The sequence below is a fragment of the Oratosquilla oratoria genome, chromosome 16 (assembly GCF_046742065.1).
Source record: "Oratosquilla oratoria isolate Oo_2021 chromosome 16, ASM4674206v1, whole genome shotgun sequence".
In the NCBI taxonomy this organism is placed as follows: domain Eukaryota; kingdom Metazoa; phylum Arthropoda; class Malacostraca; order Stomatopoda; family Squillidae; genus Oratosquilla; species Oratosquilla oratoria.
Window position 1 is genome coordinate 10,261,749 of NC_134792.1, and position 16,551 is coordinate 10,278,299.

At 40.1% G+C, this 16,551-nt stretch overlaps 1 protein-coding gene across 9 annotated transcripts in view; it reads right to left on the bottom strand.

Annotated features, from left to right (window-relative positions):
- The window catches only part of LOC143033825 (5-phosphohydroxy-L-lysine phospho-lyase-like), a 345,670-nt gene that overhangs the window by 40,594 nt on the left and 288,525 nt on the right, over window positions 1–16,551 (bottom strand). For 6 of the 9 annotated variants that reach the window (XM_076199340.1, XM_076199336.1, XM_076199344.1 and 3 more), the window contains 2 exons: window positions 5,959–6,076; window positions 5,405–5,584 (listed from right to left, as the gene is read on the bottom strand). In XM_076199340.1, the coding sequence (XP_076055455.1) occupies window positions 5,405–5,584; window positions 5,959–6,076 (298 nt within the window). Of the gene's footprint in view, window positions 1–4,452; window positions 4,584–5,404; window positions 5,585–5,958; window positions 6,077–16,551 lie in introns of those variants that run through there. The other 3 variants (XM_076199342.1, XM_076199339.1, XM_076199341.1) reach the window with 2 other exon arrangements.

The following is a 16,551-nucleotide window of genomic DNA, read 5'->3' on the forward strand; positions in this document are numbered from 1 at the left end:
CACTACATAGCAGAACTCCTACACACACCAAGAAACATAAAAAAAACACCCAAATACTCTCTTCTCTTCCTCCACAACCACCAAATACCAGCTTCCAGAAATAATTCATAATCATATCACTCACTGCTCCATAAATACACTAAAAGACAACATATTGCTGCAAGCCAGATCCTGATATCCATCCCTCTGAATCCTCTCTCCCATGAAAGAACAGAGTCCACCTAGCCAGACTGCAGTGTGGCCACTATCCAGCCCTTCTAGGCTACCAGAAGAGGCTGGATGTCTGCATTGTGGACAACTGCCCAGGATGTAACACTTCACCCTATACTATTCAACACATAATAGAAGACTGCATTATATACAATCATGCATGCAAAGAACACAACAAGCAGGATTTGTTGGTAAACCCCGTTCCAGCCATGGCATTCCTTGGGGAGATGGGACTGCTCGGACAGACAGTACAGTCTAGGGAATGATAACAACAACTACAATGCAATGCCTCTGCAGGAAGTTTATTCCATTCATTAACTACATTGTTGGCAAAGTTGTTTCTAACCACTTCCAAATTAAATCTATTTCCTAACAAATTCTCATTTTGTGTGAAAATTTTGTCACTTTTGATGTTGTCAATTCCCTTTAGAAACTTCAAGACCTGTATCATCTCTGAGTCTACTCTTTTTTAGGGAAAACAGATTCATATGTTTTGGTTGATTTTCGTATGATTTATTTTTGATATTTGGAATCAGTTTTGTGGCTCGCCATTGTACTTCTTCCAATCTGTCAATGTCTTTAATGAGATTCGGTGACCAACTCCTTCCTCCTCCCATCCTTATGTCACAGTACCATCTATACACTGCCATTCTCCATTCACCCCTATCTCCTTCCTTCTCCCTTCCTTGCTTCAAGTCCTTTCATCACATCCATCGATCTCAACATAGGACGTCTCCTCAAATTCACCCTATCTACCTCTGCCTTCTACCTCACGTCAAGCATAAAAAAAGAAAAGAAGAAAAAAAAAAATAATAAGACTGCATACTGAAATATTTCTGATGCCTTTGTCATGCCATCATCTCCAGGGTAGACAGTAGCATCAAATTAGGAGTGAGTATTAAGGGGGAAAGGCTGGAGGAAGTGGATAGCTTTAGATACTTGGGGGCATATGTGTTGGGAAGGGGAGCAGTGGAGGTAGAGATAGAATGTAGCAACTAAATGCCTTGGGGGATTAAAAAGTGTAAGGAGAAATAGACATTTGGGAATGGATGCTAAGAGAAGATTGTATGAAGAGGTGATTGTACATTGTATGGGGTAGAAACATGGAACATTGGAGAGGAAGAGAAGAGTTTAAACGTGTTTGAGATGAAATGCCTGAGAAGTATGGTAAGGGTTACTAGGTTGGATAGAGTGAGAAATGAGGTGAGGAGGAGAATAAAGGTGGAAAAGGAGTTGGAAGATAAGGTTGATGAGAGAGTATTGTGATGGTCTGGACACATGGAAAGAATGAGTGAAGAAAGATTAGTAAAAGAAAAGTGCATGGAAGGCAGAGGTGGAGGAATTAACATGAGGGGGACCAAGGATGAGATGGATGAATGGTACAAGGGGCGCTGAGAAAGAGGGGGATGTCTGTTGAGGAAGGAAGAGAGAAGACAGAAGATAGGAGTGAATGGAAAATGGTTGTATATGGATGATGATGTGATGCATGAAAGGGAGTGGGTGGGGGATAGGGGCTTAGGGAGTGGTTATGTATGAATATTTTGATGCAGCCTGAAAGGATTTCTCCCCATCTTCTCTTTTTCTGCATGAGGGGATGGAGAGGGAGGGGGTCGCAGATTAAATGAAGCGGCCTTGCTGTGAATGTGCTGTGTCTTGCTACATTGCTTCTGACACAGGGCAATGGAGGAGATGCAGGGATGAGCCAAGAAAAGAGGGAGGGAGGGAGGGGTGGTGAATGAGAGTGGAATGGGTTGGGATGGGACTGGAATTATGCCTTTTGATTTTGACTATCTTCTTTGTACAGGGGAAAAAGCCTTTGGTATATGTATGTACTTCTGATGCCCCTTGCATCTCCAGATGGAGATCAGTGTTGGAAAAAAAAGAAAAAAAAAAAAAAGAAAAAAAAAAAAATATATATTATATATATATATATAATATATATACATACATACATATACCAAGGCTTTTCCCCCTTACAAGGGGGGTAGCCAAAAAGAAAAAGGCATAAAATCATTCCCACCCATTCCATCCCTGAATACACTCCACACCCCTCCACCCTCCCTCTTATCTTAGCACCTCCTGAATGACGGGTCATCCCTGCACCTTGTCCACTGCCCTGGGTCAGAAGCAGTGTCGCAAGACACAGCACATCCACAGCAAGGCCGCTTCATTAAATCGGCGACCCCCCCTCTCCATCCCCCCATTGCATAAAATGAGAGGACGGGGAGAAATCCCTTTGGGCTGCGTCAAATTTTGCCCACACATACTACCTCACCCCCCATCCACCCACCCATTCCACCTCATGCTATCACGACATCATCCATATATATATAATGTATATATACAAATATATATATATATATATATATATATATATGTATATATATATATATAACACTGGGTAACAAAACAAAAATATTTTTTTAAATCGTCCAGGGTTTTCCAGTGGAATTAGACTAATTGTGATGCTCTGAGTCTGAAAATGCCCTTGATTTTTCTCAATCAGGTCAGGATTGTTCGCTACAAACATTTAAGAAAAAAACGATTTTTCGTCCAAAAACCCAATTTCTGCGGATCATAAAAATTCGGTTTTTCCGTTTTCCTGGGGAAATAAAAGTCAACGTATCCAAATTCATTCATTTTTTATATACTCGATTACATTTGATAAGCTTAATACATGTACATGAGCGTTACGTGACACAAAAGTTCGGAGTTCACGGCGTAAATCGCCGTTTCCTCGAATTCCGTGTGTGAGCAGCTGCTGGGTTGTCTCTCTTTAGCGACCATCAGTAGTCCGCGAGCATGACTGCGTCCCACCTCCCCTGGTACCTCTCCTCCATTTGACGCATGTCCTGATGGAACCTTTCTCCCTGCTCGTCGCTGACCGCACCAAGGTTTTCAGGAAACTTCTCCATGTGTGAGAACAGGAAATGCATCTTTATACTCATCAAACACCCGAGGTTTTGGAAGTTCTTTATCATGCTGTTGATGAGTGTGGCGTGGTTTGCTGCCTTCTTGTTCCCCAGGAAGTTGTTCACCACCTGCACAAACGACCTCCAGGCGGCGCACTCTAGCGTGTTCATGGAGTTTTCGAACTCTGTGTCCTTGATGTCGAAAATACCGGCCTTCAGCTTCTCAATGGTCACTTCAGGGAGGGCTCGCCACAGGTAGTTGAAGCACCTCCCATCCTTGTCCAGAGCGCGCGTGAACTGTTTCATTAACCCAAGCTTGATGTGAAGCGGTGGGAAAAAAATCTTTTCCCGGTCAACAAGAGGTTTGTTTATGATGTTGCTCGCCCCAGGTACTAACTGCTCTCGCGCCGGCCACTCTTTCTTCACATAGTGCTGGGCTCTGTCTCGACTGTCCCACTTACATATAAAGCATGGGTACTTTGTGTACCCGGACTGCTGACCAAGTAGAAAGTTCACCATCTTAAGGTCGACGCAGATGAGCCATTGGTGCTGCTCATATTGGATTTTGTCGAGCACGTACTTGACTGCTTCATATTTCTCTTTGAGAGTTGTGGAGTGCGCAAGAGGAATTGAGGCGAACTTGTTCCCGTTGTGGATGAGCACACTCTTCAAAGAGCGCTTGCTACTGTCTATGAAGAGTCGCCAATCTCTTGGATCATATTGAGGAGCGCCGAGTTTAACAAGAAGGCCGGCGACATCTCGGCAGTACACGAGGTCTTCCTCCTGGCAGAAGTAGCCCATGTAGTCCTGATGCCTTCTACAAAAGAACGTGATACGCACGTCCTCGCCGAGTAGATTTTTCTCTTTGAGTCTGGAGGCCAACAGCTAGGCGGAAGTCTTCGACAAGCTGAGATCCCGAACCAGATCATTAAGCTCACATTGTGAAAAGGGCTGCGGACTATCTTGTGTTTCATACTCTTCTTCTGTATCTCCTCCCTCATATGCAGTGGTGGCCTCGTCGTCGCTGTCAGGAAGCTCTCTGCACGCTGGTACAGGAAGTTCTTCGCAGTGAGCAACTGGACGGCGGGCAGATGGAAGGTCGGGGTACTGGAGGCTGCTCCGATTCTTCTGGTTGATGCCAGTAGTATTGATGGCGCAGAAGTAACAATCCGATTCATGGTCAGACGGCTCCCTCCAAACCATCGGAATCCCAAACTTCAGTGAAGTTTTCGTGCCCTTCGTCCACCGCCGGAGGTATTCCACGCACGTCATGCACACCGTGTGCGGTGCCCAGGACTTATCTTGGTCACCCAGCTTGACTTGAAAGTAAGCCTGGTATGTGCGCTTCACAAAGCTTGTGATGCTCTTCCTGTGCATTGACAGCGTGTATTCTCCGCAAATGTAGCAGAAAATGTCAGGATTATTCCTGCATGACCGTCGCGCCGAAGCCATATCAATACCCTGAAAAGAAAGAAATAAGTCAATTAGCCAATTTCAAACAGAAACACACCAGAAGCATACATACATACATACATATACCAAGGCTTTTTCCCCCTTCCAAGGGAGGTAGCCAAAAAGGGAAAGGTATAAAAACACTCCCACCCATTTCATCCCTAAATACCCTCCACACCCCTCCCACCCTTCCTCTCATCTGAGCACCTCCTGGATGACGGGTCATCCCTGCACCCTGCCCACCGCCCTGGGTCAGAAGCAGTGTCGCAAGACACAGTACATCCACAGCAAGGCCGCTTCATTTAATCGGCGACCCCCCCTCTCCGTCCCCCTTTGCAAAGGGGCAACCATTTATATATGAATAATTCGCTATATTCTTCAAGAAAAATAGGATTGAACTCAAAACCCTTCAAATTATCATATGTATAGCTCGTCAGGTAGGCCTATGGCTGTATCTCAAAAAGTTGACCTGATTGAGCAAAACCAATGTGATATTCGGACTCAGAACACCAATATTAGTCTAAATCAGCTGAGAAACCCCTGACGATTTTTTGGCTGTTACCCAGTGTAATCATTCAAAGAAACAAATAAATGATATATATATATATATATATATATATATATATATATATATATATATATAATAAAATAAATAAATATATATATAATGTTGTATACTGAAATATTTCTGATGCCCCTTGCATCTCCAGATGGAGATCAGGGTGTTCATAGGTTCTGAAGATGCCTATCTTGCAACAGTACATAGATATGAGTATTTTTCTTCTTTGTCCTTTTACTTTTATGCTTTACAACTAATTTTATTTACTTACTCAAAGTATGCAGGGGAGTTGAAATGATCTGAACTTCCAGAAGAAAGTTCTGTTAGAACTTTATCCAGGGTACAGATGAAGGTGTTTGCATTATCTTGGGTGAAGCACATAGGTGGCATAATCAGAAGAATATTGCGAGATTCCCCTTCATTTGCAACAATGATATTTTTCTCTTTCATTCTGGGAAAAGATATGAACTCCATTTATCAACTATATATTCACAATACACTTGTAAGCTATTCTATGGTTCCATTCCAGTATCACACAAATGCATTTTTCACTTCTATTTTGTATTTGAAAGATTTATTTTTTCTATGAAATGGTTACATTACATTATGCTGGGTTGGGTTACGTTAGATTAGATTAAATTAGGTCAGAAGTTATTGGACAATAGAAGATTCATTTTAAATATCTGTGCTTGCATGATTTTGGAATTTTACCAATTTCATTTGTTAAAGTTGTATAATCATTTACTGTTCACATGTAGTACACCAATACTTCATAAAACTAGTGATTTAACAACATGTAATACTGATTTGATGAAAGAAACTTACTTGTACACAATTTGTTGAGCAATTCCCTTGGCAGGCTTGCGGCTCTGCTTGCTCCAAACGATTTCAATGCCAAGTACTAAACCCTGACCACGGATGTCACCTGCAAAGTAAGTTGTTCCTAAATTGGGCAGATAATTATACCCAGAAATTGTACTTTGTCATTGGTTAGTAATTATATGCTTTGGGGACAAAATTACATTAATAAGGCAGAGTCACACAGGTAGCAAAGGAGAGATTTAAGGAAAGTCACAGACAGGAGTGATCAAGATAAAAGTTATCAGCATTCTTTTTATGAGACATCTAAAAAGGGAAGTGAGCCATCATGTGGAATTCCTCAGTAAAGTTAAAGCAAGTACTTTTAATAAAAGCATCACATAACCATTGTAATTATTGATACTCATTAATTTCGACAAAAGTATCACTTATGTACCTATCACTGATATGTGGGCAAATTTCTTGATTGATTGGTCATGTCTTGCACATTTTGTGAATCTGCACAGATTATGGATATTCATAAAATATGCAGCACCAATAATGAATTAATAATTGGGTGCACAGAAAACAAATCCATTAGATATGTGCACATTAAGAAGATTAATAATAAGGAGCTGCCCTAGGACGGCACCTACATAACATGGGGATTAAGTCCACAGACCAGATGTCCTAAAGCTTCATCACAACCTTTCTGAATGTATTATTATTACAGGAGTCACTCAAATAATGTGGGGGTTAGGTTCCTGAAATTACCGTGTATGACCAAATCTGCATATGCTGACATTCCATATTAAATACCGGTATATACTGTACCCCAGGTAGTTTTTGCAGCTTGCAGGATGTTAATGTAGACCTAAGCTTCAGAACACAACTTACCTCACAGCTAATATCCACTGTACAAGTTCATTTATAACATCATACAAAGTAATCTTTAAAAAGAATAATGCAAATGCAATTGTACATATATAATATATATTATGTATCCTATGTAATATACAAAACAAAGTAAATATACTGTAGTCTGCGCCTGAGAGGCACTGCCACCTCCTGGTCCCCTCCCGTCTTCCCTCCCTTATCCCGTTAGCTGGCTTGTCCTGACGCCTGTTTGTGTCACTGGCCACCACCACCATCACTCGAATTCTATGAAATATACACCCAAACAACTCTTAGAATTCAACACTCATGGGCTACTAAGCATAAATAAAAATAAAAATTACATATGTGACATCTTGGAATGTGCCAATATAGTGATGCGAATTTTGGATAACGCAGTAAAAATTTCAAGAAACATTAAACACGTTAACGCGGTAAAATTCCGATAACGCGGTGTGAGTGGTGGAAGCAAAGCTCCTCAACAGGTTAGGGCAGTAAAATTTTACGATAGCACGGCGCAGGTGGTGGAAGCGAACAAGCTAAAACTTGTTGGCTATCCCCCTACCACCCCCTACTCCCCCTCTCCTTCCCTCCCTCCCTCCTGCATCAGTACCCGGAGGTTTACACGTGACCGCAGGCAGCCACCCACGGCTATCCCCTCGCCCCACATTCTTGTTTGAGCAGCTCCCAGTACATAATGACCGCGTTATCTGAGGATCGACTGTACACTATATATATATTATATATATATATATATATATATATATATATATATATACATATACAAATATGGGTAAAACATCTGGAAGACAATGACATATTAAACCCAAGACAATTCGGATTCAGACAAGGAAATATCAGAACATTTATCAAGGCTGGATGTCAGAAAATCACATGGCCTGGACGGTATTGCAAATTGGATTCTAAAGGAGTGCAAAGAAGAACTAACAGACAAAATACACATCTTAATAAACAGCTCACTCAAAGAAGGAAAGATACCCGAGGACTGGAAAAACGCTAACATTGTACCAATACACAAAGGAGGAAACAAAGAAGAACCCACCAACTATAGGCCAGTATCTCTAACAAGCACCATTGCCAAAATTTGTGAGAAAATAATCAAGAATAGATGGGTAAAACATCTGGAAGACAATGACATATTAAACCCAAGACAATTCGGATTCAGACAAGGAAGATCATGCTCCACAAACTTAATATGCTTTTACTCAAGACTAATAGACATAGTGCAAGAAAGAAATGGATGGGCTGATTGTGCATTCCTAGACTTGCAAAAAGCCTTTGACAAAGTACCACACAGAAAACTACTAAAAAAACTGGAACACATAGGAGGAATACAGGGAAACCTACTAAAATGGATAGAGGACTTTCTGACTGGTAGAAAGATGAGAGTAGTGCTCAGAGAAAAATATTCAGACTGGAAAGAGGTGATCAGTGGAGTACCGCAAGGATCTGTGCTGGCACCAATAATGTTTGCTATCTATATGAATGACATGGATGAGGACGTGAACTGCTACATGAGCTTCTTTGCCGATGACGCCAAACTGCTAAGGAAAATAGAAACTGATGAGGACTGTGAAGCACTGCAAGAAGACCTAAATAGGGTATGGAACTGGAGTCAGAAATGGGAAGTGGACTTTAATACTAAGAAGTGTAGCATAATGGAGTTTGGAAAAAGCAAAAACAGAATATCAGGAAAATATACAATTGGAACCAAAGAAGTAAAGAAAGTAGGATCCGAAAAAGATTTGGGAGTAATTATCACGAACGACTTGTCCTATGATATACAGATTAACAAAATTGTCGGGGAGACTTACAACTTGCTAAGATCAATAAAAGTGGCGTTTACATACTTGGACGAAGACATGATGAAAAAAATATTGGTTACATTGATAAGGCCTAGATTAGAGTATGCAGCGACATTGTGGTCCCCCAGTACCAAAAAGAATATAAAGAAAATAGAAAGAATCCAAAGAGCAGCTACAAAAATGGCACCTGCACTTGCAAACCTATCATACGAAGAGAGATTGGCTAAACTGGAGTTACCGACACTGGAGCAAAGAAGAGAGAGAGGTGACCTATTGACCATCTACAGAATCATGAAAGGCACAGAGGTACTCGATAGTGAGAACTTACTTAACTGGGACAAAAGAAACACAAGAGGACATGGAAAGAAAATAAAAAAACATAGCTATAGAAGAGAACTGAAGAAAAACAGTTTTCCTCATAGAGTTTTGGACACTTGGAACAAACTGGACAATGAAATAGTATGCGCAAAAACCATTCATGAGTTTAAAAACAAACTAGACACTGCAAGATACAAAGGCGGGACAACACGAGCATAGCTCCCCTTCCCGCAAAATACAACTAGGTAAATACAACTAGGTAAATACACAAAGTAGATATACAGTTATGCATACACAGCCCAGGTTGCTACTAATTAAGACACTGCTTCCTTCTGTAAAACAGCTTTTATCACACTAGTGCTATACTATGGAATGACCTCTCTTCAAACATAAGTATTACCAACAAAAATGTCTTTAATGGTCATGTTAAAAATATTTTCAGCTCTTTGGCAGCCAGATATCACGAGTCTTTTATTTATTAATTGGTCTCTTATTTGTCATGGATTCTATTTTAAATACTTAAATTTGTTTTTTCCTTATGTTTACTGTATGTAAAAAGTTTTTATGTTATTGCAGATATTATTACACCTAGCCCATTTTTGTGTTAGCTTTTTTTCTTATGCTATTTGTATTAGTATTATTTATGTATCATTATCATTATTGTATTATCATTATTATATTATAATTATTATTAATATATATTTTCATTCAATACCTCAAGTGCCATTATTCTTTTCTTTACATAATGAGTTTTGCCAAAGATTATATTTTCTAAGTACTTACTATGATTAACATTTTCTATTCTTAGCTGTACTGTATTACTATTTGTTGAAATGTATTTGTACCCTATCTGGGGTATTGGCTGCTTGTTATTGTGAGGTTAAAATTGTTCAGTAGCATGCAGCTGATATTTTAGGGTCTATATGGGGTACCCCTACGTACCAGAGCCACACATCATTTTGTCTGTGATAATGTAAATCTCTATTCACAGAGAAATGATGCTACTTTATTATATTGCAACTGTCCCTTCACTCTTAATACTGTCCTGTACCACTTCTCTGAATATACATTTCCTTTTTTGCTGAACCCTGTGGTAGGGGAGAAAGAATACTGCCACTGAGTGTTCCCACTTGAATCATAAAAGGCAATAAAAATGGGGCAGGGATAGGATTAGGCATTCTACTATCTGCAGTCCCAAAGGGGATTTTCCTTAAAAAAAAAAAAAAAAAGACATAAGAGGGTCTGGGAAGAGTTTTTCAACCAGAACCCTAAGTTTGGGTCTTTTACTGCTTGTGGATGTGGTATGGATAAGAGTAAAAGGGCATAAGAAGTTGGTACAAAGAGAAGTAGAAGACGGGTGTTACATTTTTATGGGTTAGGTGTTTATAAACAACATAGCCAGCAAATAAGTTGCATAAGTTTGCTCTTTGTTTTGTGTTTATAATCAATGGTCGGGGTGAAAGGGTGGAGAAGAAAATTCAATTGGTTAATGATTGTAAGATCATGCCCTTTGGGGAGGATCTTTAATATAAAGTTAAAGATCATTAAACTAGAAATCACTATGTCATTGCAAAATCTATACCTTTACCTAGTATTCTACCTCCTCTTACAAACCCAGAAAAACCAATGATATTTTTATCGTGCCTTTGGTTTCACTGTGGCATTTCCTTAGTACAGCTTTTTTTTTTATGACATCTAACGGCAATTCAACCCTGCTCACATCTAGTCTTCTTTTAGTTGGTTCACTCACCATTGTTTTGTCTGTTTTCACCATCTTCCTTTTAACCACTTCCATATGGTGACGCCTACATAGGTGGCATGATTATATTTATTGTAGTTGTACCTACGTAATTTTGATTCTCTCTAAACTGGCTTCATCAATTTTCTATGGTTATCAAAATACACGGGTGAAAGAGAATGAACGATTGAGCACTGACTTTATTTTTTATAATGTGATTATTATGACGCAACATCGCACGTCGGGCAGCTAATGCTGCCAGACGTGCAATGTGCCCCGGAGTGAAGAGGTTAAATTTTTTTTCCACTGAGTGGATTTACTCTATTAAATAATTTCTATCACTCACTAAGTGAAACTCCCCTTTCCCAATACAATACCAGACTATGTGTATGTGTTCATATGTTCTCGCTGGGTAGATGTCGACAGCAGTGTTAGGCATGGTATTTGCAAATCTTTAACATCACTTGAGATCTACCATGAAAGTTACTTGAACTGGAAAGGAAAGCGAGCCTGTAACTTACACATTTGACTTGCCTCTCAACTTGCCCCATGTAAACAAGGCTTTCATGAGAAATAAATGCTGGAATGGGAACCAGTGCGTATATATCCCATAACTCCTTTCTTTTTTGCAACGACTCACATTTAGAGCTCTCAAGTTCCAATGTTTTCCATGAATCAGGTTTGTTACATTTGAGTTAAAGTGGTTTTCGTAGGAATGTATACATGCACTCACACACACAATCGTTGGATTGACGGCGAAGATTGGAACTCGGGGGGGGAGGGGGAGTGGATTTCAGCAATGACGGAGTACCTGTGTTGTATTAGTAGTGAAGGGGAAAGCTCGTGGTATAGTGGGCAGGTGAAAAAAAAGAAGGGAGACATTATTGAGGAAAATGGAAGAAAATGAGGAAGAGGAGGAACAGGCCTCGGATGTTGGAAGGTGTAAACAAAAGATGTGCAGATGAGACAGATGATGTAGATCAAGTAAGCAAAGCTGTTAAAAGTAGGAATATAGATAAAAGCAGCTCAATAGAAAGTGGAGATAATTATTTTTATGAATGAGGGAGGAGATGACAACCTCCCCTGATTAGCAAGTCTAGAGGAAAAACTAACAAAAATGAACAAAACATGGGAGGTTATGTTTAGCCAACTTGCACTAATTACACAAAGAGTTGATAAATTGGAAGAACTAAAGAAGAACCAAAACCTAAATAAAGAAACATAAGAATTAAAACGACAGTTAAAAAGAAGTAAAGGATCAGAATGAGAAATTAAAGAGGAATAATAAAGAAAATAAAGGGTCCATAGCAAAAGAGGTAAGTGGTTGGAAAAAAGTTCAGGATAACAAAATTGAATTTAGAGATAAAGTGAAACAACAGATGAAGGAACACACTAAGAACACAGTTACTAAAGTGATGAGAGAGGAGAATATAGTAAGAGACTTAGCAGATAAAAAGAAATGTATAATTATATTAGGATTGGAAGAGAAGCATAATCCAAATAGGACTACAAGAGAAAAAGATGAGAAAGAAAAGGTAAACAAGGTATTATACCCGTTGCACTGAGATCTGGCCGTTAGGACGGAGCACTGGGAGTTCCCCTGTGGTGCCACATATAATTATTCTATAATTTCATTTTATTTTATAATTCTATTTTATAATTTTATAATGTTGCCTCATATGATTATATTATAATTTTTTGTCACACACCACCACTGAGGTAAAAATCAAAGCAATGTTTTCTATACAAAGGTTTCGTTTCTTTAAGTCTACATATGGCATATGTGCATGAGAGAGCGACGTTGCCGCTACATCTAATCTCTGGCCCCGCCCCCCTCATACTGCATTCAGAAAACATTGCATCCACATGCACGTTCTCGCCATGGATGCCCACATGTGGCAACACCGGGAAATGTCCTAGCCCCGCCTTATCGGCCAATTCTCCTTGCGCTGACTATAGAAATATTTCAAAAAGGTGAACAGGAAATAGGGAAAGAAACTGAAGAAATATATAGACTAGGGAAATACAGTATAGACACGACCAGACCAATTAAGGTTAAATTTAGGTCACAAACAACAGCAGAGAATGTCTTATAAAAAAACAGGGAAACTTGCATAAAGTGATCAGTACAAACAGGTATGGATAAAAAGAAAGATAAATAAAGAAGAGAGGATACATAGATACATATATATATATATACCAAAAGCATTTTTCCCCTACATAGGGGGTAGCCAAAAAGGAAAAGGCATAGAAACCACTCCCACCCATTCCATTTCCTATATATTCCACTCCCCTCCACCCTCCTCCCTCCCTCTTATCTTGGCACCTACTGGATGATGGGTCATCCCTGCATCCTGTCCACTGCCCTGGGTCAGAAGCAGTGTCGCAAGACACAGCACATCCTCAGCAAGGCCGCTTCATAAATTCGGTGACTCCTCCTCTCTTAGCATCCATTCCCAGATGTCTATTTCTCATTACACTTTTCAATCCATCAAGGCATTTACTCGCTTCTCTCAATCTACATTCTACCTCCACCCCCACTCCTCCCCTTTCCTGCCACATTCGCACCCAAGTACCTAAAACTATCCACTTCCTCTATCCACTGTCACTCTCTCCTCTTGTACATCTCATCAACTTACTTTTACCCACATTTATCTTCAGGTTCCTTCTTTTACACACCTTTTCAAACTCTGTCACTAACTTCCTTAACCCCTTCCATACGGTGCCGCACACGTAGGCGTCATGAGGAGCAAGTGGATTCGCGACGCTGCCATATCGGCGTCTTGATTATATTTATTGTAGTCGCCCCTGTGTTTTTACATTCTCCCAAATGCGCCCTGAATCCCATTCTCTGTGGTTTTCAAAATTCGCGGGTGAAAGAGAGAACGATCGATATAAGCGGTGACTATATTTTATGATGCGATTATTATTACGACACGTCATACGGCTGGCATTGGCTGCTGCCCGCGAGATTTAAGTCCCGTACCGAAGTGGTTAATCCCTCCTCTGATCCTGCTACAAGCGCAGTGTCATCAGCAAACAACAACTGGCTCACCTCCCACTTTTCTCAATTTTCTTTAATCATCTCCAACCCCTGACCCACTACCCTTGCATTTACCTCTTGCACCACCCCATCCATGTAAACATTGAACAGCCAGGGCGACATAACACATCCCTGACGAAGTCCCACCTTTACTTCAAACCACTCACTCTCTCCATTTCTAATCCTAACACAAGGTCTACTACTCTCGTAAAAACTCTTGACTGCTCTTAACAGCTTTCCTCCTATCCCATATATCTGCAGTACTTCCCACAGTACCTTCCTGTCTACCCTGTCGTAAGCCTTTTCCAGATCCATAAAATTTTGCCCAAAAAACATCCTTACCTTTTCCAATAGCTTTCTCACATATCTGTCTTACCACAAAAATCTCATCTACACAACCCCTACCTGTCTTAAACCCACACTGTTCCTCACCAATTACTCCCTCTGTTCCTCTCCTAATCCTCTCAATCAAGACCCTCCCATAAGCCTTCCCAACTTCACTCAACAAGCTAATCCCTCTGTAACTACTACACTCACACTTGTCCCCCTTGCAGAGAAGAAAAGAGAAAATACAAAAAAGATGTCATAAAAGAATGTAAAGATCAACCAAACCTATTTTATAGATTTGTAAACAACAAACTGAAAAACAAACGAGAGTTAGTGAAACTACAACAAGGAGGAGTTGAATACACAGAGGAAATAGAAATGGCAGAAATTATGAACAAGCATTTTAAATCAGTGTTTACAAGGGAGAACATACAACTTAGAGATGTTGAGTGAGAGGAGAAAGTCCCCCCTATAAAAAGAGATAGAGGTAACAAGGAAGGAAATAATGAATCACTTGAGTAATCTCGATGTCAGTAAATCGCATGGACTAGATGAAATGGCAAACTGGATTTTGAGAGAATGCAGGAATGAACTAACAGACAAAATACATAGTCTAATGAGCATTTCATTGAAAGAAGGAAAAGTTCCAGAAGATTGGAAAAGAGCAAATATAGTACCAATATATAAAGGGGGAAATAAGGAAAACCCTACTAACTATAGACCAGTCTCTCTTACAAGTACGATAGCTAAAATTTGAGAAAGAGTTATCGAAATTAGATGGGTAAGGCATTTGGAAAAAAACAATGTACTAAATCCAAGGCAGTATGCGTCACAAACTTAATGTGTTTCTATTCAAGGGTAATAGATGTAATACAGGAAAGAGATGGATGGGCTTACTGTGCATTTCTAGACCTGAAAAAAAGCTTTTGATAAGGTGCCACATAAGAAATCGCTAAAGAAATTAGAAATTGCAGGAGGAATACAAGACAAACTGCTAAAGTGGATGGAAGACTTCTTGCATGAAAGAAAAATGAGAGTGGTGATAAGAGACAAACATTCTAATTGGGATAAAGTGATTAGTGGAGTACCACAAGGAACAGTTCTCACCCCAATAATGTTTGCTATATATATTAATGATATGGATAAAGGAATTGAAAGTTATATGAGCTTCTTTGCGGATGATGCAAAATTGTTGAAAAAAGTGAACACTAGAAGATTGTGAGTAGCTGCAGAGTGATCTCAATAAAGTATGGGAATGGACTAGGAAGTGGAAAATGGAATTTAATATTAAGAAGTGTAGTATAATGTAATTTGGAAGAAGCAAAAGAGAATAGTGGGATCATATAAATTGGGAGAGGAAGAAATTAAAAAAGTAGAAAATGTGAAGGACCTGGGAGACATTATTATGAATAATATGTCCCCTGAGACACATATAAACAACATTTTTGGAGAAACTTATAATTTGATAAGAACAATTACATACATACATTTACCAAGTCTTTTTTCCCCTTACAATGGAGGTAGCCAAAAAGAAAATGGCATAAAAAACCAATCCCACCCATTCCATCCTAAATACACTCCACTTCCCTCCACCCTCTACCCTCCCTCCCATCTTGGCTCCTCCTAGATGACAGGTCATCCCTGCATCTTATCCACTGCCCTAGGTCAGAGGCAGTGTCGCAAGACACAGCACATCCTCAGCAAGGCCGCTTCATTAAATTGGCGACCCCCCCTCTCCGTCCCTTCATGCAGAAAAGGAGAAGATGGGGAGAAATCCCTTCGGGCTGCGTCAATTTTTTTTTTCACACATATTACCTCACCCCCATCCCCCTGCCCATTCCACCACATGCATCACAACATCATCCACATACAACCATTCTCCATTCACCCCTGTCTTCTGTCCTCTCCCGTCCTTCCTCAACAGACATTCCCCTTTTCCCAAAGCCCCTTTCACCCCATCCATCCATCTCATCCTAGGTTACCCCCTCATGTTCACTCCCTCCACATCTGCCTTCCATACCTCTTTTACTAGTCTTTCTTCACTCATTCTTTCCATGTGTCCAAACCATCCCAATACTCTTTCATCCACCCTATCTCCCAATTCCCTTACCGTCCCTGTTCTCCTCCTCATCTCCTCATTTCTCACTCTATCCAGCCTGGTAACCCCCATCATACTTCTCAGACACCTCATCTCAAACACATTCAAACTCCTTCTCTCTTCCTCTCTAATGTTCCATGTTTCTGCCCCATACAGTGCTGTTGGCACAATCACTCCTTCAAACAATCTCCTCTTAGTATCCATTCCCAAATGTCTATTCCTCATTACACTTTTTAATCCACTAAGGCATTTATTTGCTTCTCTCAATCTACATTCTACCTCCACATCCACTCCACCCTTTCCTGCCACATTTGCACCCAAGTATCTAAAACTTTCCACTTCCTCCAGTCACTCTCCCTTAATGCTCACTTCCAGT